Here is a 24,286-nt window from a genome sequence, read left to right as displayed (position 1 = left end):
GTTGCTTCGCGCCTTGAAGTCCCCGATGCAAAATAGACTTCACTACTCTGATCAATACTGAAATATCAGTATTACGGATAACAATGATGGTGTTAGGAGTACTCACATATTATTCATGAATTTCAGTTGTGCTGTGTTATAAGTTAATAACATCGCTATAGTGGCAGGAACTACTTTTCCTTCCGCCTGTCATCCATTTCACTGCTAAATCGTCCCACTTTTTGGTTTACATCTGGGGTAGGGAACTTGTGGCTCTTTTGATGACCGCACCTGGCTCTCAGATAAATCTTAGCTGACGTTGCTTAACACGATAAGTAATTAATAATTCCGCTGGTAATCACAGTGTTAAAAATAACGTTCATAGGGGCGGCATAGCTCGGTTGGTAGAGTGGCCGTGCCAGCAACTTGAGGGTTGCAGGTTCGATTCCCGCTTGTGCCATCCTAGTTGCTGCCGTTGTGTCCTTGGGCAAGACACTTTACCCACCTGCTCCCAGTGCCACCCACACTGGTTTAAATGTAACTTAGATATTGGGTGTCACTATGTAAAGCGCTTTGAGTCACTTGAGAAAAGCGCTATATAAATAAAATTCACTTCACTTCACTTCAAAATAGAAAACATTCTCATGCATTTTCATCCATCCATCCGTTTCTACCGCACCTGTTCAAGAAGTCGCATTAATGGTCAAAAGTATTTCATTTATTATTGGTTAGCTTCAGAATAACAATGTCAATAAAAATAATAAGAGATGCACGCATTTAGTTGTTGTAATCTGGGAAAGTCCAAATGAAAGAGGAGGCGTAGAATTATTTTGTCAGCGTAGGACGACTGTGTACTACGGGTTTGTCCTCATTGAGCTAAATTGAATCCAGTCTCTGTTTAATTCCCTGCTTCTTGTCTGTTTAATAGATGCCATCAGTGTTTGAACCTGACAGTTGTATTCAGTGTTAAAAATATTACACGGCTCTCACGGAAATACATTTGAACATATTCTGCTTTCATGACATTTTGTAAAGTTACAAGAGATTTAAAGTTAGTATTATTTGCGGATGATACAACAGCGTTTTGTTCAGGAGAGAACACACAGTGGATAATACAAATAATAACAGAAGAAATGAACAAATTTAAAAAAATGGTTTGACAAAAATTAAATCTCAGTAAAACTAAAATAATGCTATTTGGTAACAGTAGAAAAGAAAGTCAAACACAAATACAAATAGACGGAATAGAAATTGAAAGAGTAAATGAAACCAAATTTCTAGGTATAATGATTGATGATAAATTGAACTGGAAAATCTCATGTAAAAAATATACAACATAAAGTTGCAAGAAATACATCAATAATGAATAAAGCCAAACATGTTCTAGACTAAAAATCACTTAATATTCTCCACTGCTCACTAGTGTTACATATCTGAGTTACTGTGTAGAAATATGGGGAAATAATTACAGAAGAACACTTCATTCACTAACAGTGTTGCAAAAAAGATCAGTTAAAATAATACATAATGTTGGGTATAGAGAACATACAAAGCCTTTATTTATTGAATCAAAGATACTGAAATTCCACGACGTAGTGGAATTGCAAACAGCTAAGATTATACACAAAGCAAACTATAACCTGCTTCCCAAGAATATACAACAATTCTTCTCAACAAAAGAAGAGAAATATAATCTTAGAGAAAAATGTAATTTAAAACATTTGTATGCACGTACAACACTTAAGACCTTCAGTATATCAGTATGTGGAATTAAATTATGGAATCAAACAATGTACTAATATGATCCACTTCAAGAAACTCTTCAAACTGGAAGTGTTTACAAAGTACAAAAATGAAGAACCATGATAAACATTCTGATTTTACTCACCTATTCATTCTCAAAATAATCTGACTTATCTCATCGTATGGAATAAAACTTACTTCACCAATTATTTATTTATTTGTATTGTGATTACTTATTACTTATGGAGTATACGTTGTGAATACATTGAGAACAGGAAGTGAACAAAACTTTTAGCAACCGTTATGTAAAGAAAAGGGGTAGGATTAAATAAGCTCTACTTCCTCCTTCTCCTTTTCGAACATGTTGAAAAGAGAAACTGGAAAAAAAAAAATTTTCTTTCTTCTTTGTCATAAAAAAGGGATGTTTTTGTCATGAAAAAGGGAGGTTTTTGTGGTTTTTTGCACAAATTGTAAGTGATATTGTGTTTTTTATGTTGATTTAATATCCATCCATCCATTTTCTACCGCTTATTCCCTTTTGGGGTCGCGGGGGGCGCTGGCGCCTATCTCAGCTACAATCGGGCGGAAGGCGGGGTACACCCTGGACAAGTCGCCACCTCATCGCAGGGCCAACACAGATAGACAGACAACATTCACACTCACATTCACACACTAGGGCCAATTTTAGTGTTGATTTTAGACAGACAACATTCACACTCACATTCAAACACTAGGGCCAATTTTAGTGTTGATTTTAGACAGACAACATTCACACTCACATTCAAACACTAGGGCCAATTTTAGTGTTGATTATAGACAGACAACATTCACACTCACATTCAAACACTGGGGCCAATTTTAGTGTTGATTATAGACAGACAACATTCACACTCACATTCAAACACTAGGGCCAATTTTAGTGTTGATTTTAGACAGACAACATTCACACTCACATTCAAACACTAGGGCCAATTTTAGTGTTGATTTTAGACAGACAACATTCACACTCACATTCAAACACTAGGGCCAATTTTAGTGTTGATTATAGACAGACAGCATTCACACTCACATTCAAACACTAGGGCCAATTTTAGTGTTGATTATAGACAGACAACTTTCACACTCACATTCAAACACTAGGGCCAATTTTAGTGTTGATTATAGACAGACAACATTCACACTCACATTCAAACACTAGGGCCAATTTTAGTGTTGATTATAGACAGACAACATTCACACTCACATTCAAACACTAGGGCCAATTTTAGTGTTGATTATAGACAGACAACATTCACACTCACATTCCAACACTAGGGCCAATTTTAGTGTTGATTATAGACAGACAACATTCACACTCACATTCAAACACTTGGGCCAATTTTAGTGTTGATTATAGACAGACAACATTCACACTCACATTCAAACACTAGGGCCAATTTTAGTGTTGATTATAGACAGACAACATTCACACTCACATTCAAACACTAGGGCCAATTTTAGTGTTGATTATAGACAGACAACATTCACACTCACATTCACACACTAGGGCCAATTTTAGTGTTGATTATAGACAGACAACATTCACACTCACATTCAAACACAAGGGCCAATTTTAGTGTTGATTATAGACAGACAACTTTCACACTCACATTCAAACACTAGGGCCAATTTTAGTGTTGATTATAGACAGACAACATTCACACTCACATTCAAACACGGGCCAATTTTAGTGTTGATTATAGACAGACAACATTCACACTCACATTCAAACACTAGGGCCAATTTTAGTGTTGATTATAGACAGACAACATTCACACTCACATTCAAACACTAGGGCCAATTTTAGTGTTGCCAATCAACCTATCCCCCCCAAAAAAAAAAATATATATATATATATATTTTTTTTTAATAAAAAATATTTCTGCGGCCCGGTGGTTGGGGACCACTGCTCTAGGATACCAAAACATTTTGGCCAATTCCATGCTCCCAACCTTGTGGGGAAAGTTTGGAGCGGGCTTATTCCTCTTCCAATATGACTGTGCACCAGTGCACAAAGCAAGGTCCAAAGATTCCACATCCGGTGTGGATGAACTTGACTGGCCTGCACAGAGTCCTGACCTGACCCCGATAGAACACCTTTGGGATGAATTAGAACAGAGACCGAGAGCCTTCTCCACCAACATCAGTGCGTGACCTCACCAATGCGCTTTTGGAAGAATGCTCGAAAATCCCTACAAACACACTCCGCAACCTTGTGGACAGCCTTCCCAGGAGAGTCGAAGCTGTAATAGCTGCAAAAGGGTGGACCCACATCATACTGAACCCTATTGGTTAGGAATGGGATGTGAGTCAAAGCCGGTGACCAAATACTTTTGGCAATATAGTGTAAGTCATTATGATGCTTGTTAGAACAACTTTATTTTGTTTAGCGATACTAAACTCTCTTTTACATGGTATTTTGTTGTGTTGATGCTGTGTTCAATTCTGCTCAGTACAACACATTTAAAACGGGTTTAGAACATCCATGTCTACCACAGGTTTAAATGTGAAGTGAAGTGAATTATATTTATATAGCGCTTTTCTCTAGTGACTCAAAGCGCTTTACATAGTGAAACCCAATATCTAAGTTACATTTTTAAACCAGTGTGGGTGGCACTGGGAGCAGGTGGGTAAAGTGTCTTGCCCAAGGACACAACGGCAGTGACTAGGATGGCAGAAGCCGGAATCGAACCTGCAACCCTCAAGTTGCTGACACGGCCGCTCTACCAACCGAGCTATATCGCTATATAAATGCAAAAAAAAGATGTGACTGTAGTGTCTATTGGACATATTGCCACATCTACAGGGGTCATCTTTTACCACATCTGGCAGCAGAGTGACTGAAGCTGTAGATGAGCATATAAATAGAAGGAGGATAATGGACTCTTGATCCCTTCAAAACAGGAAAGCAGAATTATATTCCCAACCGGGGGCTTTCAAACTTCTGGGAACTTCTCTGCTCAACAAGCCATCTGTATTTATTTGATCGGAAGGGATCAGCGTTAGACACCGAGCGCACGTATAGCGGGCTCTTCGCCGTCTCGCTCGGCATGACCTCCACTGATTTTTATTTATAGCCCTGATGATGTGTGTTTAAAACACCACTGGTGCTCGTCTAGAAGGATGCCAGATGTCAACGTATGCTTAGAGACGGCTGAAGATGCTCTTATTGACACTTTTACAACGTGTACTACTAAGTGATATCAAAATCCTTCCAAGCACATGTCTGTGGCTTAGCTTTATATCAATCAATCAATCAATGTTTACTTACATAGCCCTAAATCACTAGTGTCTCAAAGGGCTGCACAAACCACTACGACATCCTCGGTAGGCCCACATAAGGGCAAGGAAAACTCACACCCGGTGGGACGTCGGTGACAATGATGACTATGAGAAACCTTGGAGAGGAGGAAAGCAATGGATGTCGAGCGGGTCCAACATGATACCGTGAAAGTTCAATCCATAATGGATCCAACACAGTCGCGAGAGTCCAGTCCAAAGCGGATCCAACACAGCAGCGAGAGTCCCGTTCACAGCGGAGCCAGCAGGAAACCATCCCAAGCGGAGGCGGATCAGCAGCGCAGAGATGTCCCCAGCCGATACACAGGCAAGCAGTACATGGCCACCGGATCGGACCGGACCCCCTCCACAAGGGAGAGTGGGACATAGAAGAAAAAGAAAAGAAGCGGCAGATCAACTGGTCTAGAAAGGGAGTCTATTTAAAGGCTAGAGTATACAAATGAGTTTTAAGGTGAGACTTAAATGCTTCTACTGAGGTGGCATTTCGAACTGTTACCGGGAGGGCATTCCAGAGTACTGGAGCCCGAACGGAAAACGCTTTATAGCCCGCAGACTTTTTTTGGGCTTTGGGAATCACTAATAAGCCGTAGTCCTTTGAACGCAGATTTCTTGCCGGGACATATGGTACAATACAATCGGCAAGATGGGATGGAGCTAGACCGTGTAGTATTTTATACGTAAGTAGTAAAACCTTAAAGTCACATCTTAAGTGCACAGGAAGCCAGTGCAGGTGAGCCAGTACAGGTATATATGTATGTATATATGTATATAAAGGTATATACAGTATAGGTATATATGTATGTATATATGTATATAAAGGTATATACAGTATAGGTATATATGTATGTATATATGTATATAAAGGTATATACAGTATAGGTATATATGTATGTATATATGTATATAAAGGTATATACAGTACAGGCGTAATGTGATCAAACTTTCTTGTTCTTGTCACAAGTCTAGCAGCCGCATTTTGTACCAACTGTAATCTTTTAATGCTAGACATGGGGAGACCCGAAAATAATACGTTACAGTAATCGAGACGAGACGTAACAAACGCATGGATAATGATCTCGGCGTCTTTAGTTGACAGAATGGAGCGAATTTTAGCGATATTACGGAGATGAAAGAAGGCCGTTTTAGATATCTCCAAGCCCTCCACAGGTCTCCCAAGTCGTCTTTGGCTCCGTGTGACCTTGTCTTGTGTCCACAGACTTACAGCACACAGGGAATGTGTAACCGTGTCCTTACGAGATCCAAGTTTTATGAGCGATGCACCGTTGGGGTTTTAGCATGTTTAAAAGCCACCACCTTGTAAATCTGCTTTTGGCTCTTTGGAGGCACAGGGAGGTCCGAACTGCAATTACTCCTGGCACCTGTCGTCTGTAAAAGTGTTTTGCATTTTTAGAATAGAATAGAATAGAATAGAATAGAATGAACTTTATTGTCATTATATTTGCATATAACGAGATTAAAGACTCCAACTTAAGGTGCGGTAGTGGGAACAAATATGGGGTGAAATAAATGACATAAGAGGTAACAATTGAAATAAACAGACTACTATCCAATAAAAAATAATAAGCAATTCTGTACAATATACAAAACACTATAGAAGTACAAATTACAAATACTGTACAATACACAGAGCAAGACAGGAGTACCGAAGTAATAAATAACAATCAGTGACGGACGTATTGCACTCGAAGGGTAGTATTGCACAGTAGGGTATTAGGGTATTGTATTGTATAGGGGTGAATTATTATTATTATTATTATTATAAGTTAGAGTTCAACATGGTTGAGATGCCACCTCAGTAGAAGCATTTAAGTCTCACCTTAAAACTCATCTGTATACTCTAGCCTTTAAATAGACCTCCTTTTTAGACCAGTTGATCTGCCGCTTCTTTTCTTTCTCCTATGTCCCCCCCTCCCGGTCCGATGACCAGGGATGAAGTACTGGCTGTCCAGAGGCGAGACCCAGGATGGACCGCTCGTCGGGACCCAGGATGGACCGCTCGCCTGTATCGGTTGGGGACATCTCTACGCTGCTGATCCGCCTCCGCTTGAGATGGTTTCCTGTGGACGGGACTCTCGCTGCTGTCTTGGATCCGCTTGAACTGAACTCTCGCAGCTGTGTTGGAGCCACTATGGATTGAACTTTCACAGTATCATGTTAGACCCGCTCGACATCCATTGCTTTCGGTCCCCTAGAGAGGGGGGGTTGCCCACATCTGAGGTCCTCTCCAAGGTTTCTCATAGTCAGCATTGTCACTGGCGTCCCACTGGATGTGAATTCTCCCTGCCCACTGGGTGTGAGTTTTCCTTGCCCTTTTGTGGGTTCTTCCGAGGATGTTGTAGTCGTAATGATTTGTGCAGTCCTTTGAGACATTTGTGATTTGGGGCTATATAAATAAACATTGATTGATTGATTGATGGTGACAGCTTTGGGAAAGAAGCTGTCTCTGAGCCTGTTTGTTCTGGCTCTGATGCACCTGTAGCGCCTGCCTGATGGTAGCAAGTCGAACAGGTGGAAGCCAGGGTGTGTGCTGTCCTTGGTAATGTTTTTTGCTCTGTTGAGGCAACGGGAGTTGTGTAAGTCCTTCAGGGAGGGCAGGGGACAGCCGATGATTTTTTTGTGCAGACTTTATGACCCTCTGAATCGCCGGTTTGTCTGCTTCAGTGCAGCTGGCGTACCACACTGTTATGCAGATTTTCCGGCTAAGCAATCATAGGCATTACCTCTGCCAGGGTGGTTTTAATCGCCGTTTGGATTGGAAGGAGTAGACAAATATTACAAACCCCGTTGTATTGTTTTTTGGAAATATTCGACCCCTTTGTCCACAACTGCGTGAGCAAATAGTCAAACAGTTTAAGAACAACGTTTCTCAAAGTGCAATTGCAAGAAATTTAGGGATTTCAACATCTACGCTCCATAATATCATCAAAAGGTTCAGAGAATCTGGAGAAATCAATCCACGTAGGCGCCATGGCCGGAAACCAACAATGAATGACCATTACCTTCGATCCCTCAGACGGCACTGTATCAAAAACCGACATCAATCTCTAAAGGATATCACCACATGGGCTCAGGAACACTTGAGAAAACCACTGTCACTAAATACAGTTTGTCGCTACATCTGTAAGTGCAAGTTAAAGCTTACTCTGCAAAGCCAAAGCCATTCATCAACAACATCCAGAAACGCCGCCGGCTTCTCTGGGCCCGAGATCATCTAAGATGGACTGATGCAAAGTGGAAAAGTGTTCTGTGGGACGAGTCCACATTTTAAATTGTTTTTGGAAATATTCAACATCGTGTCATCCGGACCAAAGGGGAAGCGAACCATCCAGACTGTTATCGACGCAAAGTTCAAAAGCCAGCATCTGTGATGTTATGGGGGTGCATTAATGCCCTAAACATGGGTAACTTACACATCTGTGAAGGCACCATTAATGCTGAAAGGTCCACACAGGTTTTGGAACAACATATGTTGCCATCTAAGCGCCGTTTTTTTCATGGACGCCCCTGCTTATTACAGCAAGACAATGCCAAGCCACATTCAACACGCGTTACAACAGCGTGGCTTCGTAAAAAAAGAGTGTGAGTACTTTCCTGGCCAGCCTGCAGTCCAGACCTGTCTCCCATGGAAAATGTGTGGCGCATTATGAAGCGTAAAATATGACAGCGGTTGAACGACTGAAGCTCTACATAAAACAAGAATGGGAAATAATTCCACTTTCAAAGCTTCAACAATTAGTTTGCTCAGTTCCCAAACTTTTATTGAGTGTTGTTAAAAGAAAAGGTGATGTAACACAGTGGTGAACATGCCCTTTCCCAACTACTTTGGCACGTGTTGCAGCCATGAAATTCTAAGTGAATTATTATTTGCAAAAAAAGTTTTTGAGTTTGAACATCAAATATCTTGTCTTTGTAGTGCATTCAATTGAATATGGGTTGAAAATGATTTGCAAATCATTGTATTCTGTTTTTATTTACCTTTTAACACAATTTCCCAAATCATATGGAAACGGGGTTTGTAAAAAAAACAAAAAAAAAACATTTATTAAAACACAAAATTGGTATTGTTGCATAGCAGTATCGGGATCTTTCTGTGTGGAGTTTGCATGTTCTCTCCGTGACTGCGTGGGTTCCCTCCGGGTACTCCGGCTTCTTCCCACCTCCAAAGACATGCACCTGGGGATAGGTTGATTGGCAACACTAAATTGGTCCCTAGTGTGTGAATGTGAGTGTGAATGTTGTCTGTCTATCTGTGTTGGCCCTGCGATGAGGTGGCGACTTGTCCAGGGTGTACCCCGCCTTCCGCCCGATTGTAGCTGAGATAGGCGCCAGCGCCCCCCGCGACCCCGAAAGGGAATAAGCGGTAGAAAATGGATGGATGGATGGATGTTTCAAATGTAAAAGGTTTGATTGATTGAAACTTTTATTAGATTGCACAGTACAGTACATATTCCGTACAATTGACCACTAAATGGTAACACCGAATAAGTTTCCACGTTAATCAGTTCATGGTCGCCTATGGTCGCCTATTTCTAACCTCAGCCATCTGTCCCACAGGACCTGGTCATGGGCGTAAGCGCCGAGGGAGAACCCCTTAAAGATGCCATGAAGAGCATCGTCCCCGTTTTGCTCGACAACGGAATCGAGGCCTACGACAAGATCCGCATCATCCTGCTCTACATATTCCACAAGAAAAAAGGCGAGCAGTCCTCCTCTCCGCACTGATTTCAAAGCCAACGTGTTGAATTGGTCTTAATGACTTTGTGCCGGATCTGTTTAGGAATCACGGAGGAGAACCTTGACAAACTTATACAGCATGCGAACGTGACGTCCGACAGAAACATCATCACCAACCTCCAGAATCTGGGCTGTAGCATCATAGCAGGGGTATTTACTTATTTATTCCTTACTTCTATTCTCTACCTCAGGGGTGTCCAAAATGTGGCCCAAGGGCACAAGTTTTGTTTGCCTGCAGAATTTTGTCGAAATAAAATCAATCAAAAAAAAGCTTAACAAGAGAAAAAAAGACACCAATAACCATCATACGCTTTGTCTTTCAGTAATTTAACAATATAAAAATGCTATATCGCGGTTATTAAGACCAAAAAATGATCATGACGTGCGGTGAGTTTATCAAAGTGCCATTATCAGTCATGGTTTTACATTAGTAGTTAATAAGGTAATACTCACAGTTAGGAAACTGTTCCACAGTTTATCATTAATGGGGGTAATTGTTACATTCCTATTGTCTTTAAATATACAGTATCAATCAATCAATGTTTACTTATATAGCCCTAAATCACTAGTGTCTCAAAGGGCTGCACAAACCACAACACAAACCACTACGACATCCTCGGTAGGCCCACATAAGGGCAAGGAAAACTCACACCCAGTGGGACGTCGGTGACAATCAATCAATCAATCAATGTTTACCTATATAGCCCTAAATCACTAGTGTCTCAAAGGGCTGCACAAACCACCACGACATCCTCGGTAGGCCCACATAAGGGCAAGGAAAACTCACACCCAGTGGGACATCGGTGACAATAATGACCCAGTGGGACGTCGGTGACAATGATGACTATGAGAACCTTGGAGAGGAGGAAAGCAATGGATGTCGAGCGGGTCTAACATGATACTGTGAAAGTTCAATCTACAATGGATCCAACACAGTCGCGAGAGTCCAGTCCAAAGCGGATCCAACACAGCAGCGAGAGTCCCGTTCACAGCGGAGCCAGCAGGAAACCATCCCAAGCGGAGGCGGATCAGCAGCGCAGAGATGTCCCCAGCCGATACACAGGCGAGCAGTACATGGCCACCGGATCGGACCGGACCCCCTCCACAAGGGAGAGTGGGACATAGGAGTAAAAGAAAAGAAACGGCAGATCAACTTGTCTAAAAATGGAATCTATTTAAAGGCTAAAGTATACAAATGAGTTTTAAGGTGAGACTTAAATGCTTCTACTGAGGTGGCATCTCGAACTGTTACCGGGAGGGCATTCCAGAGTACTGGAGCCCGAACGGAAAACGCTCTACAGCCCGCAGACTTTTTTTGGGCTTTGGGAATCACTAATAAGTTGGAGTCCTTTGAACGCAGATTTCTTGCCGGGACATATGGTACAATACAATCGGCAAGATAGGATGGAGCTAGACCGTGTAGTATTTTATACGTAAGTAGTAAAACCTGAAAGTCACATCTTAAGTGCACAGGAAGCCAGTGCAGGTGAGCCAGTATAGGTATATATGTATGTATATATGTATATAAAGGTATATACAGTATAGGTATATATGTATGTATATATGTATATAAAGGTATATACAGTACAGGTATATATGTATGTATATATGTATATAAAGGTATATACAGTATAGGTATATAAAGGTATATACAGTATAGGTATATATGTATGTATATATGTATATAAAGGTATATACAGTATAGGTATATATGTATGTATATATGTATATAAAGGTATATACAGTATAGGTATATATGTATGTATATATGTATATAAAGGTATATACAGTATAGGTATATATGTATGTATATATGTATATAAAGGTATATACAGTATAGGTATATATGTATGTATATATGTATATAAAGGTATATACAATTCAGGCGTAATATTATCAAACTTTCTTGTTCTTGTCAAAAGTCTAGCAGCCGCATTTTGTACCAACTGTAATCTTTTAATGCTAGTAAAGGCCAGAAGTTTGGACACACCTTCTCATTCAATGTGTTTTCTTTATTTTCATGACTATTTACATTATAGATTGTTTACAGCACCCCAGCAACCCCGAAAGGGACAAACTGTAGGAAATGGATGGATGGATGGATGGATGGATGGATGGATGGATGGATTGGATTATTGTAGTTTCTTCAAAATAGCCACCCTTTGCTCTGACTACTGCTTTGCACACTCTTGGTATTCTCTCCATGAGCTTCAAGAGATTGTCACCTGAAATGGCTTTCACTTCACAGGCGTGCTTGAAGCTCATCGAGAGAATGCCAAGAGTGTGCAAAGCAGTAATCAGAGCAAACGGTGGCTATTTTGAAGAAACTAGTCCATAACATATTTATCCATCCATCCATCTTTTTCCGCTTATCCGAGGTCAAGTCGCGGGGGCAGCAGCCTAAGCAGGGAAGCCCAGACTTTCCTCTCCCCAGCCACTTCTTCCAGCTCTTAACCGGGGTATCCTGAAGCGTTCAAACGTCCGCCAGGAGACATAGTCTTCCCAATGTGTCCTGGGTCTTCCCTGTGGCCTCCTAGCAGTTGGACGTCCCCTAAACACCTCCTAGGGAGGCGTTCGAGAAGCGAGGGAAAAAAACCTGTTTTCAGTTATTTCACCTTTTTTTGTGAAGTACATAACTCCACATTTGTTCATTCATAGTTTTGATGCCTTCAGTGACAATCTCCAAAATAAAGAAAACCCATTTAATGAGGTGTGTCCACACTTTTGGCCTGTATTGTATATTAAAGACAATAGAAATGTAAGGATTACCCCTATTAATGATAAACTGTGGAACAATTTCCTAACTGTGTATCACTTTTTTAAAATGTTAACGCAAAACCATGACTGATTATGGTACTTTGATAAACTCACCGCACGTGACCCTACTCATTTTTATTATTATTTTTTTTTTTTCAAATTGAAAATAATAGCAAAATATCCTCTGTCCGTTTATTATTAGAATGCAGCCTTTGGTGGAAAATATTTGGACAGCCCTGCTTTAGTTACCAAAACCATGGATGCTGTTTGCTTGTGGGGAAAATAACAAAAAAAGGGAAATTCACACTATGGCCAACACCATTACATGGGAACTGCTCTTCTTTTTGGAATTTTGTTTATCATTCACAACCTTGATGTGAGACAAGAACACGTTTAAAAAAAAAAAAAAAAGAATTCTAACTCGTAAAGAAACGCTAGCAAAAGTCAGCTAACTAAGGAGGTAATGGGATTTGCTCTATTCCACCCACAAAGCGCTCTAAAAAAACATCGAAACACCTCCATCGAGGTCTTATATGCATACTGTAAATATGTAATGAAGTAACAGGCACATTTATTACAACATGTAATATTTACATCTACTACTTATTTTAAGCATACAGCAGCGTAGCAACTTCACAGACATTTGCTATTTTCTTCAACAACTACTAATCATGACAGACTTCATGAGGGACAAGAACTACTTTGGGTTAGATGATGATCCAGACGCTTATATTTTTGAGACTGAATATAAGGAAGACGATCTACAAGTTTAAGAAGCTTAGTGATTAGCAGATTCAGCAAGTGGCACTATTGCTTAATGCTAAACAAGAAATACAAAATCGGAACATAATATCAATCAATCAATCAATGCTTATTTATACAGCCCTAAATCACAAATGTCTCAAAGGACTGTACAAGCCATTACGGCTACGACATCCTCGGAAAAACCCACATAAGGGCAAGGAAAACTCACACCCAGTGGGACGCCAGACACTTATTGTACAATGTTTTCTCTCACTTGGATGCCGACTGATAGGATGTTCATATCTTCCTGTTTAGATGAAGAATTAATTATAATCCTTACGCAGGTTAAAAAAAGGTGTGTCAGGTTCAAACACTGATGACATCTATTAAACAAGACAAGAAGCAAGGAATTCAACAGAGACAGAGTTACATTCAGCTCAATTGAGGAGAAACGTCTGGGCTGTACCTTTTGTAGAGTTTCCATCACGGTCTGACGAAAGATTATACGCCTCCTATTTTATTTGGACTTTCCCTGATGACATGGCAACAGCTGTTTCTAAGGGAGGGGGGTCATAAACAGCCCTCACCTATGATTAAAGCAGTTCAAAGAAAAGGTTGCCTTGAGGGGAGTCTGGTCTTGCCTCCTCTCCGTTTTAAGGCAATATCTTTTTGTGGATTACAATAGATCAAAGAAACAGAACACTTTCATGTTCATTCCCATCCTACAAAGTGGAGTTTTACAAGCCTTCTGCTTGGTAGGATCAAAGGCAGCTTTAGTCTTCTCGCCGGAAACTCACGGCAACACAAAGTTTTGTGATAATTTAGGTACAATTATTCTGACAAAGTGGGTACAAACTAGCATCCTTTTGTGTCTTTCTCGCCATCTTCGGGTCTACGTTGAATATTAAATTTGACCAACTTCTCAGTTTATGCCCACAACCTTCTACTATCCAGGCGAGAGGCATGATTAATAATCTAGAATGAACTTTTACCATCTCGGAGGCGATTCAGCAACTCACCATATACAGGTGCTGGTCATATTATTAGAATATCATGAAAAAGTTGATTTATTTCATTCATTCCATTTAGAAAGTCAAACTTGTAGAATGTATACATTCATTCCAAACAGACTGATACATTTCAACTGTTTTTTGCCAAAAAGGAGATGATTATAGCTGACAACCAATGAAAACCCTAAATTCAACATCTCAGAAAATTAGAATATGGTGAAAAGGTCAGATATTGAAGACACCTGGTGCCACACTCTAATTAGCTAACTAACTCAAAACACCTGGAAAAGCCTTTAAATGGTCTCTCGTTTTGATTCTGTATGACACACAATCATGGGGAAGACTGCTGACTTGACAACTGTCCAAAAGATGACCATTGGTACTTTAAAGAAGGAGGGCAAGACACAAAAGGTCATTGCCAAAGAAGTTGGATGTTGCCAGAGCTCTGTGTCCAAGCACATTAATAGAGAAGTGAAGGGAAGACAAAGATGTGGTAGAAAAAAGTGTACAAGCAAGAGGGATAACCGCGCCCTGGAGAGGATTGTCAAACAAAACCGATTCAAAAATGTGGGGGAGATCCACAAAGAGTGGACTGCAGCTGGAGTCAGTGCTTCAAGAACCACCACGCACCGACGTATGCAAGATATGGGCTTCAACTGTCGCATTCCTTGTGTAAAGCCACTCTTGAATAAGAGACAACGTCAAAAGCGTCTCGCCTGGGCTCAAGACAAAAAGGACTGGACTGCTGCTGAATGGTCCAAAGTTATGTTTTCAGATGAAAGTAAATTTTGTATCTCCTTTGAAAATCAAGGTCCCAGAATCTGGAGGAAGACAGGAGAGGCACAGAATCCACGTTGCCTGAAGTCCAGTGTCAAATTTCCACAATGGGTAATGGTCTGGGGTGCCATGTCATCTGCTGGTGTTGGTCCACTGTGTTTCCTGAGGTCTAGGGTCAATGCAGCAGTCTACCAGGAAGTTTTAGAACACTTTATGCTGCCTGCCGCGGACCAACTTTATGGAGGTGAAGATTTCATTTTCCAACATGACTTGGCACCTGCACACAGTGCCAAATCTACCAGAACCTGGTTTAAGGACCATGGTATCCCTGTTCTTGATTGGCCTGCAAACTCACCTGACCTTAACCCCATAGAAAAGCTCTGGGGTATTGTGAAGCGGAAGATGCCAGATGCCAGACCCAACAATGCTGAAGAGCTGAAGGCCACTATTAAAGCAACCTGGGCTCTCATAACACCTGAGGAGTGCAACAGACTGGTGGACTCCAGCAATTCAGGCAAAAGGAGCTGCAACTAAGTATTAAATGCCGTACATGCTGAAACTTTCCATGTTCATACTTTTCAGTTGGCCCACATTTCTAAGAAATATTTTTTGGTACTAGTCGTAACTAATATTCTAATTTTCTGAGATACCGAATTTGGGATTTTCAATAATTGTCAGTACTAATCATCAACATTTACAGAAATAAACATTTCAAGTATACCACTATGTGTGTAATGAATTGATATAATATGTAAGTTTCACGTTGTGAATATAATTACTGAAATAAATCAACATTTTCATGATATTCTAATAATATGAACAGCACCTGTATGTAGTAAATCAACAGCTGCATAATCTGGTCACTTCTCTGTGATCCTGGCACCGCTAAAAGTAGTTCTTCTGTGTTAAAAGCTTATAATACACACCACCGCTAATACTCTATTCATTTTTAGGTCACGACATTTTTGTTTTGTTGGCAGTTTTTGGATGTTTTTATAGGTGCAATAGAGTACTCCCGTTAGCTGCACCTCAGACTTGCCAAATTTAACAACTTAGAATGCTTAAAAAAAGAGGTAAAGTTCACATTTCATTATTAGTACTAATAAAAATGCATACACAAAAACCACATGAATTAATCTTATAGCACTTAACTAAACTAAGATTTCTTGGAATAAATTAAAGGAAGTTCATTTTGTTTTAGGGCAGCAATGCTGGTGCGTCGCTGCCGGAGCGCAAACCGCGCACAGAGAGCACCTACCAGCTCTCTCGATGGACACCCGTCCTCAAAGACATCATGGAGGTATGCAGAATCTGGATTTTGCAGAGAGTTCTGAAGTCTTACGTTATGTCCTTTTTCTCTCTGGCACTCATCGAATGTGGACGCTCTCCTTTCCTCTCCCTTATCTCTCCTGCTTGCTTCTTTGTTTTGTCTTGTCTTAACTTTCTTGTTGCCTCTTTTCGCTCTCCAAATCTAAACATTGGAACTATTTAACTGGCCTCAACAAAATTGACAAGATGTTGGGTTTGAAGGACCCTGCTGTCGTGACGAAGCGGTTGTTGCTGGACACACGAAGGACTCTTGGGAGAAGAAGGAGCGCCACTTACCTGGCGACCCTTTTCTGTCGAGGACGTGAAGATAGATAGGTAGATAGATAGTACTTTATTGATTCCTTCAGGAGAGTTCCTTCAGGAAAATTAAAATTCCAGCAGCAGTGTACAGAGTTGAGATCAATTTAAATAAAAGTAAATAATGGGGGTTTAAATGGAAACAAAATAGAGAAATATCACAATAAGAATAAAAACTAAAAAGCAACAATGGGAATAAAAATATAACAGTAAAATAAGAATATAACAAGACAAAGTAGGCAGTAGTGACCATGTTATGAAAAAGTATTGCACTGTTATTGTTTTGCATCCCCTGTCATCCTAGTACCCCCTGGCCCCCGCCCCAGAGAGGAGTTGTACAGTCTAATGGCGTGTGGGACAAAGGAGTTCTTGAGTCTATTAGTCCTGCACTTGGGATGAAGCAGTCTAGAACTGAACAGGCTCCTCTGGCTACTGGTAACACTATGCAGAGGGTGACTGGCATCATCCAGGATGCTCACTAGTTTGTCAACAGTCCTCTTCTCTGCCATCATCACCAGTGAGTCCAGTTTCATTCCCATTGTAGAACCGGCCCGCCTGATCAGTTTCTCAAGTCTGGAGCTGTCCTTCTTAGATGTACTGCCCCCCCCCCCCAGCACACTACCATGTAGAACAGAACACTGGCAACCACAGACTGGTAGTACATCCACAGGAGTTTTTTGCAAATGTTGAAGGAGTGCAGTCTCCTGAGGAAGTACAGCCTGCTCTGTCCTTTCTTGTACTGGTGGTCCGTGTTAACAGTCCAGTCCAGCGTATTGTCCACCCAAACCCCGAGGTACTTGAATGAGTCCACGGTCTGTACCTCAACTCCCTCGATCACAATAGGTTGTGACCGTGGACTCGACCTCCCAAAGTCAATGACCAGCACTTTGGTCTTTGATGGATTGAGCTGCAAGAGGTTTGTGTGGCACCAGACAACAAAGTCCCTCACCAGATTCCGAAACTCCTCCTCTCTGCCGTCCCTGACGCACCCGACGATGGCTGTGTCATCCGCGTACTTCTGGATGTGACACAGCTCTGAGTTGTAGCAGAAGTCAGCGGTGTACAGGGTGAAGAGAAGAGGGGCCAGCACCGTTCCCTGCGGTGCTCCGGTGCTGCTGATCACAGTGTCAGACGTGATGTCCTTCAGTCTGACGTACTGCGGCCTGTCGGTGAGGTAGTTTGAAATCCAGGCAACCAGGCAGGGGTCCACTCGCATTTTGCAGAGCCATCTACATATCCACCTATTCGGAATTATGACAATAGGACATCTGCTTATTGGAGTAAGCGTTGCTCTGGTTTGTCGACAAATTGGAAGTTGCTGGCAGTCTTCAAAGTACCCCAAAACTGACACAAATGATTGGAGGATGCGGGAAGAACTGTGGATTACATCGGACTGTCTACCCCGCAGTTTTTGAGGACCTGTCATAGACAATTTTAGAGTGAAAAGCACATTTTATTTTCACTCGCATACAAATCTTTTTAACTTGGATTGTTTCCCTGGCTTCGAGACTCTCCCTAAGATCACTGCAAGCGAAGACACAACAAATTCCCTTTTTTGTCTCTCATGGACACACACCTGTTGTTGTGAACTTTGGACTAGCGACAGCAAATACACCAAGGCCGCGGAACAGAGACACACTATGGGCTTATGTACACACACATCCACAAAAAAATATACGCCACACATACACCCCCCTTCCCCCTAATACAACGCCCTCGACGCAAATCCCGTAGGGGTGATGAATGGATGGTCAGCACCTGAGAGCTGCGACCTACCACCATGACCTTGAACTACCTTCCCTCTGTTGCTAGATATCTGGAGATGTATGTTGTAATATGTATATGTGCTTTGCTATGGAGGTTTTTTCTAACTCTGAACTGGGCCCCCTTAGGAGCCCAGTCTGGATTGTATTTTTTTACTCATCCTTCCCCAGCGTTTACCTTTTTCCCATCTTCTACCCCCTTATGGCGACCCATCAGCGTTCTTGTTCTGTAACCATGTACTCTGTTTGTTTGTCTAATCTTGAACAGGTTTGTGCTGAAAACTAAGTTTTGTTGTACTTGTTGCAATGACAATAAAGACCTACCTACCCTACCTTTTTCTTGCCCCCAGAATGCCATCGAAGACAAGCTGGACAAGCGGCAGTGGCCGTACATATCTGAACCCGCCCCCGTCAGCAACACCCACATTCCAGTCAGGTGGGTCGGCATTGTTTTTGGAACATTCTTCTCCCTCTTTCAATTTACCGTGTTTTCTGGACCGTAGGGCGCACTGCTAATGAGGGGGTCTAGTCAGCTCTATTTTCATACAAAATGCACACCGGCTGATAAGGCGCAATAAAGGGGTCATATTATGATTTTTTTTCTAAATGGAAAAGACTTCCTTGTTGTCTACATAACATGTAATGGTGTTTTTTTTGGTCAAAATGTTGCATAGATGATGTTTTACAGACCATCTTCAAGTCGCTTCAGGATGCACCGTTTTGTGGGTGGTCTTATTTACCTGGCTCACTTTCGACAGCGTCTTAGAACCTTTATTTAACCAGATAAGAAACCCATTGAGATCAAGAAATCTTTCACAAGGGTGACCTGGCCAAGAGGTTAACAGCACATGTCACAGAGCAGTTTCAAAAATGTTACACATTAAGACATATATTTTAAAAATACATAAAAGAGAACTGTAACACAATAGAGATTTACACCTTTTAAAAACACAGGAAATGTGCAAACGTCTCTCGCTGTTTGTCCCTCAGGACAGAACGGAAGGCTCCAAATGAATTGAGTTCAGTGAGTTTCAGTTTCATCTGCAATGCATTCCATGCCATAGGAGGAACAATGCCAACAGCTATTTTGCCAAATTCAGTCCGTCCATTGGGAACAATTAAAACATACAAATTGTTAGAACGTTATGCATAAGAGCTGTTTTTTCTTTGTAACAAAGTACACAAGTAAGGAGGCATTAAACCTAAAAGAGCCTTATAAATGATATTCAGCCAATGTGTGTATCTTTGTGCACTCAATGAAGTCTGACTTCATATACAGTTGACAGTGGTGGGTGAGACTACGACAGTCAGTAACAAATCTTAGTGCTGAGTGAAAAACCGTGTCCAAGGACTAAAGGCATTTAGATGAAGCACTAAAATAAAGTACATCTCCGTAATCAATTACGGACAAGATAGTCGCCGTCACCAATTTCTTTCTGAATATAAGAGTGAAGCAGATTTTATTTTTAAAAAAGCTTTATCAAAAGCTTAGAGACCAAGTTGCTCTGTAGGGTTTCCATTTGATGTTACAATATTTGGAATATTTTCCATGAGCGCCCTTTAATGAGAGAAAACCATTACCTTGCTTTTATCTGTATTTAAAACCAATTTACAATCAAATAAGCGAGCCTGGATGACATCAAAAGCAGCTTGTAAAAACTCAAAAGCCGGGTCTTCTCCCCGTCATCTTTGTTGTAGCGGTGTAGCGTGCAAGGACGGGAGTGGAAGAAGTTTCAAAAGATGGAGCTAACTGTTTTAATGGCATTCACACTTTACTTCAATCAATAACGGAGCATCATCTTTTTATCTGTGGCTCACTAGTGCAACAACAACGCCGGAAATGTGTCCCGTGATAAAACGTCCGAACAGAACTCTTTCTAATAAATGGGTTATACTTGTATAGCGCTTTTCTACCTTCAAGGTACTCAAAGCGCTTTGACAGTACTTCCACATTTACCCATTCACACACACATTCACACACTGATGGAGGGAGCTGCCATGCAAGGCGTTAACCAGCACCCATCAGGAGCAAGGGTGAAGTGTCTTGCTCAGGACACAACAGACATGACGAGGTTGGTACTAGGTGGGATTTGAACCAGGGACCCTCGGGTTGCGCACGGCCACTCTCCCACTGCGCCACGCCGTCCTAAAGTCCTGTAGGTGAATTCTGTTAACTCACAATATTGGCAGTTTTTAGCCCTTCCAGCGAGATATAAGTTAGAACTGGAGATGTCCGATAATGGCTTTTTTGCCGATATCCGATATTGTCCAACTCTTAATTACCGATTCCAATATCAACCGATACCGATATATACAGTCGTAGAGTTAACACATTATTATGCGTAATTTTGTTGTGATTCCCCACTGGATGTATTAAACAATGTAACAAGGTTTTCCAAAATAAATCAACTCATATTATGGAAAAAAATGCCAACATGGCACTGCCATATTTATTATTGAAATCACAAAGTGCATTATTTTTTGTTGACATGCCTCAAAACAGCAGCTTGGAATTTGGGACATGCTCACCCTGAGAGAGCATGAGGAGGTTGAGGTGGGCGGGGTTGAGGTGGGGCGGGTAGCGGGGGGTGTATATTGTAGCATCCCGCAAGAGTTAGTGCTGCAAGGGGTTCTAGGTACATGTTCTGTTGTGTTTATGTTGTGTTACGGTGCGGATGTTTTCCCAAAATGTGTTTGTCATTCTTGTTTGGTGTGGGTTCACAGTGTGGCGCATGTTTGTAACAGTGTAAAATTTGTTTAAATGGCCACCCTCAGTTCAACCTATATGGCTGATGACCAAGTATGCGTTGCATTCACTTGTGTGTGTGAACAGCCGTAGATATTCTGTGATTGGGCCGGGACGCACAGGCAGTGCTTCTAAGGTTTATTGCCGCTCAGTACTTTTTCCTACGTCCGTGTACACCGTGGTGTTTCAAAAAGTCATATGTTTTACTTTTTGAAACCGATACCGATCATTTTGAAACCGATACCGATCATTTCCGATATTACATTTTAAAGCATTTATCGGCCGATAATATCGGCAGTCCAATATTATCGGACATCCCTAGTTAGGACTTTACGCTACTTTATATTACAAATGGCAACAGCAGAGGGTGAATGCCCCATAACAAGAAGATAGTGAAAAAGAAGAAGTGCAACAAAAGTTGAGGACTTATGCAGATCTCAAATACACATCAGCAGATACCAGAAGGTAAGAAAAGTTGGTTTTGCACAATATTGTGAAACAAAACTGCAGATAATATGCCTGCTAATGGGTTCCATTTTGCGGTCCTTATACACACAGCACAGTAATACTTGTATCTCTGACAACGGTAGCAGTAATGGGCCGACGATCCACCAAGCGGTGCGGCTTCAAAGACCTACTAAAACATTTTGACAGTTTTTTGAGTGTCGTGTGTAATGTTCTTTATTTTCAATGGAACATTTAAAGTTTAAAGGCCTACTGAAATGAGATGTTCTTATTTAAACGGGGATAGCAGGTCCATTCTATGTGTCATACTTGATCATTTTGCCATATTGCCATATTTTTGCTGAAAGGATTTAGTAGAGAACACCGACGATAAAGTTCGCAACTTTTGGTCGCTAATAAAAAAGCCTTGCCTGTACCGGAAGTAGCAGACGATGTGCGCGTGACGTCACGGGTTGTGGGGCTCCTCACATCATCACATTGTTTACAATCATGGCCTCCAGCAGCAAGAGCTATTTGGACCGAGAAAGCGACGATTTCCCCATTAATTTGAGCGAGGATGAAAGATTTGTGGATGAGGAAAGTTAGAGTTAAGAACTAAAAAAAATAAGAAAAAGGCGGCAGTGGGAGCGTTTCAGATGTAATTAGACACATTTACTAGGATAATTCTGGAAAATCCCTTATCTGCTTATTGTGTTAATAGTATTTTATTGAGATTATAAAGTCATACCTCAAAGTCGGATGGCTGCGGTGAATGCCAGTGTCTCTGAGAGAAGCCAAGGAGCCAAGATCACAGCTGCCTTTTTGACAGCTACAGGAGGAGGTTCCATAATCCATCGATGTCTCCGGTAAGAGCCAACTTAATATCACAATTTTCCCATCCAAAAACTTGCTGGTTGACGTAGGGAAACATGTTCGCTTGATCGCTCTGTGTTAAAGCTTCACAACAAACAAAGAAACACCGGCTGTGTTTCGGTGCTAAAGGCAGCTGCACTACACCGCTTTCCACTAACAGCATTCTTCTTTGACGTCTCCATTATTAATTGAACAAAATGCAAAAGATTCAGCAACACAGATGTCCAAATTACAGTGTAATCACGCGATGAAAAGAGACTACTTTTAGCCGTAAGTGGTGCTGGGCTAATATGTCCGCTGCAACCCGAGCAACACAAACACGCGTCATCATTCCGCGACGTTTTCAACAAGAAACTTCGCTGGAAATTTAAAATTGTAATTTAGTAAAATAAATCGGCCGTATTGGCATGTGTTGCAATGTTAATATTTCATCATTGATGTTTAAACTATCAGACTGCGTGTTGGGCTTTAGGTGTTGTTTGCTGGCGTCATATTGCAGTCTACACATATCTTTTATGTGTGGCTGCCATCTACTGGTCACACTTATCATTACCAAATAAAATTTCTTCGAGGTCGGTAAGCACAACGAGAATTATTCCGTACATTATAACGCGCAGTGTTGATTTTTGAGGAAATTAAAGGATTCTAAGTGCACTTTGTTGTCTGAAAAATTTGGTAATCAACTGAGGGGGAGGGGGGGATCACAGACAGAGATCATTTTTTAGCAAAGTCAAAGCTTTTATCCCTGTAACTAAGTCCTAGCAGAGCTTTTTGAGGGCGGAAGAAGTGAGGAGAGAGCTTAAAAGGTGAAAATAAGACAGTTTCTGCTTTGAATGCTCTGAATAATCCCGCCGGGAATTCCCATCCCGATGGTGTTTACGGACCTGGCGACTTCAACTCTTAATCTGAGTAATGCACAATGCTCGTGCACTTCCTGTGGAGCAAAGTGCAGGGTTACACCCGAGTGGTCATCAAAATAGCCTGTTATGTAAAACGCGTGTTACGATTTTCTCATTTCTAAGGACTTTTCCTCCCCCCGCAGTGCTCGTGTCGGACAGTGGCACAGCAACAAACCCCCTGCAGAATATCACACCGGGCCAAGGCTCATCATCTTCGTGATCGGCGGGGTGACCCACTCTGAGATGCGTTCGGCCTACGAAGTCAGTCGCGCTAGTGGCGGCAAATGGGAAGTAGTGATTGGTAAGCCATTCAGTTGCTTGTCTTATTACAGGGGTGTCCAAAGTGCGGCCCGCAGCTAATCCGCCACACATTCTGCAAAAATTGCAAAATTGATAGTATTGCAAAAGGCCCTGCGATGAGGTGGCGACTTGTCCAGGGTGTACCCCGCCTTCCGCCCGATTGTAGCTGAGATAGGCGCCAGCGCCCCCCGCGACACCATAAAGGGAATAAGCGGTAGAAAATGAATGGATGGATAGTATTGCAAAAATAAACATTTAAAAAATTGGAATGAGGTGAAATCTAATGAGAAAAAGTGGCAATGTTGACACAAAGCTGCCATGCAGGCAGTTTTTTTCCCCCTCTTGTCTGTATTTTCTTTTTTTTTCCATTGCTCAAAAAAAAGGGGACAAAAAATCGATGTTGTAATGAATTATTACTTAAAAAATATCACTTTAAAATGTTTTATGTGGAAAAAATATTGCATATGTTGTGTGGTTGCCATATAAAAACATCAAAGTTTTGACAAAAGAGCATAAAACAAACAAAAATAG

General features: G+C 41.3%; 1 protein-coding gene across 1 annotated transcript in view; it reads left to right on the top strand.

Annotated features, from left to right (window-relative positions):
• The window catches only part of stxbp2 (syntaxin binding protein 2), a 51,673-nt gene that overhangs the window by 21,616 nt on the left and 5,771 nt on the right, over positions 1-24,286 (top strand). Inside the window, exons 14-18 of the mRNA XM_061905239.1 lie at positions 9,637-9,778; positions 9,860-9,966; positions 16,306-16,404; positions 18,844-18,929; positions 23,599-23,756. Coding sequence (XP_061761223.1) covers positions 9,637-9,778; positions 9,860-9,966; positions 16,306-16,404; positions 18,844-18,929; positions 23,599-23,756 — 592 coding nt within the window. The remainder of the gene's footprint in view (positions 1-9,636; positions 9,779-9,859; positions 9,967-16,305; positions 16,405-18,843; positions 18,930-23,598; positions 23,757-24,286) is intronic.

This window comes from Nerophis ophidion, linkage group LG07 (genome assembly GCF_033978795.1).
Source record: "Nerophis ophidion isolate RoL-2023_Sa linkage group LG07, RoL_Noph_v1.0, whole genome shotgun sequence".
In the NCBI taxonomy this organism is placed as follows: Eukaryota; Metazoa; Chordata; class Actinopteri; order Syngnathiformes; family Syngnathidae; genus Nerophis; species Nerophis ophidion.
Note: the sequence above shows the minus strand (reverse complement) of the source record. Positions and strands in the feature narration are given on the sequence as shown.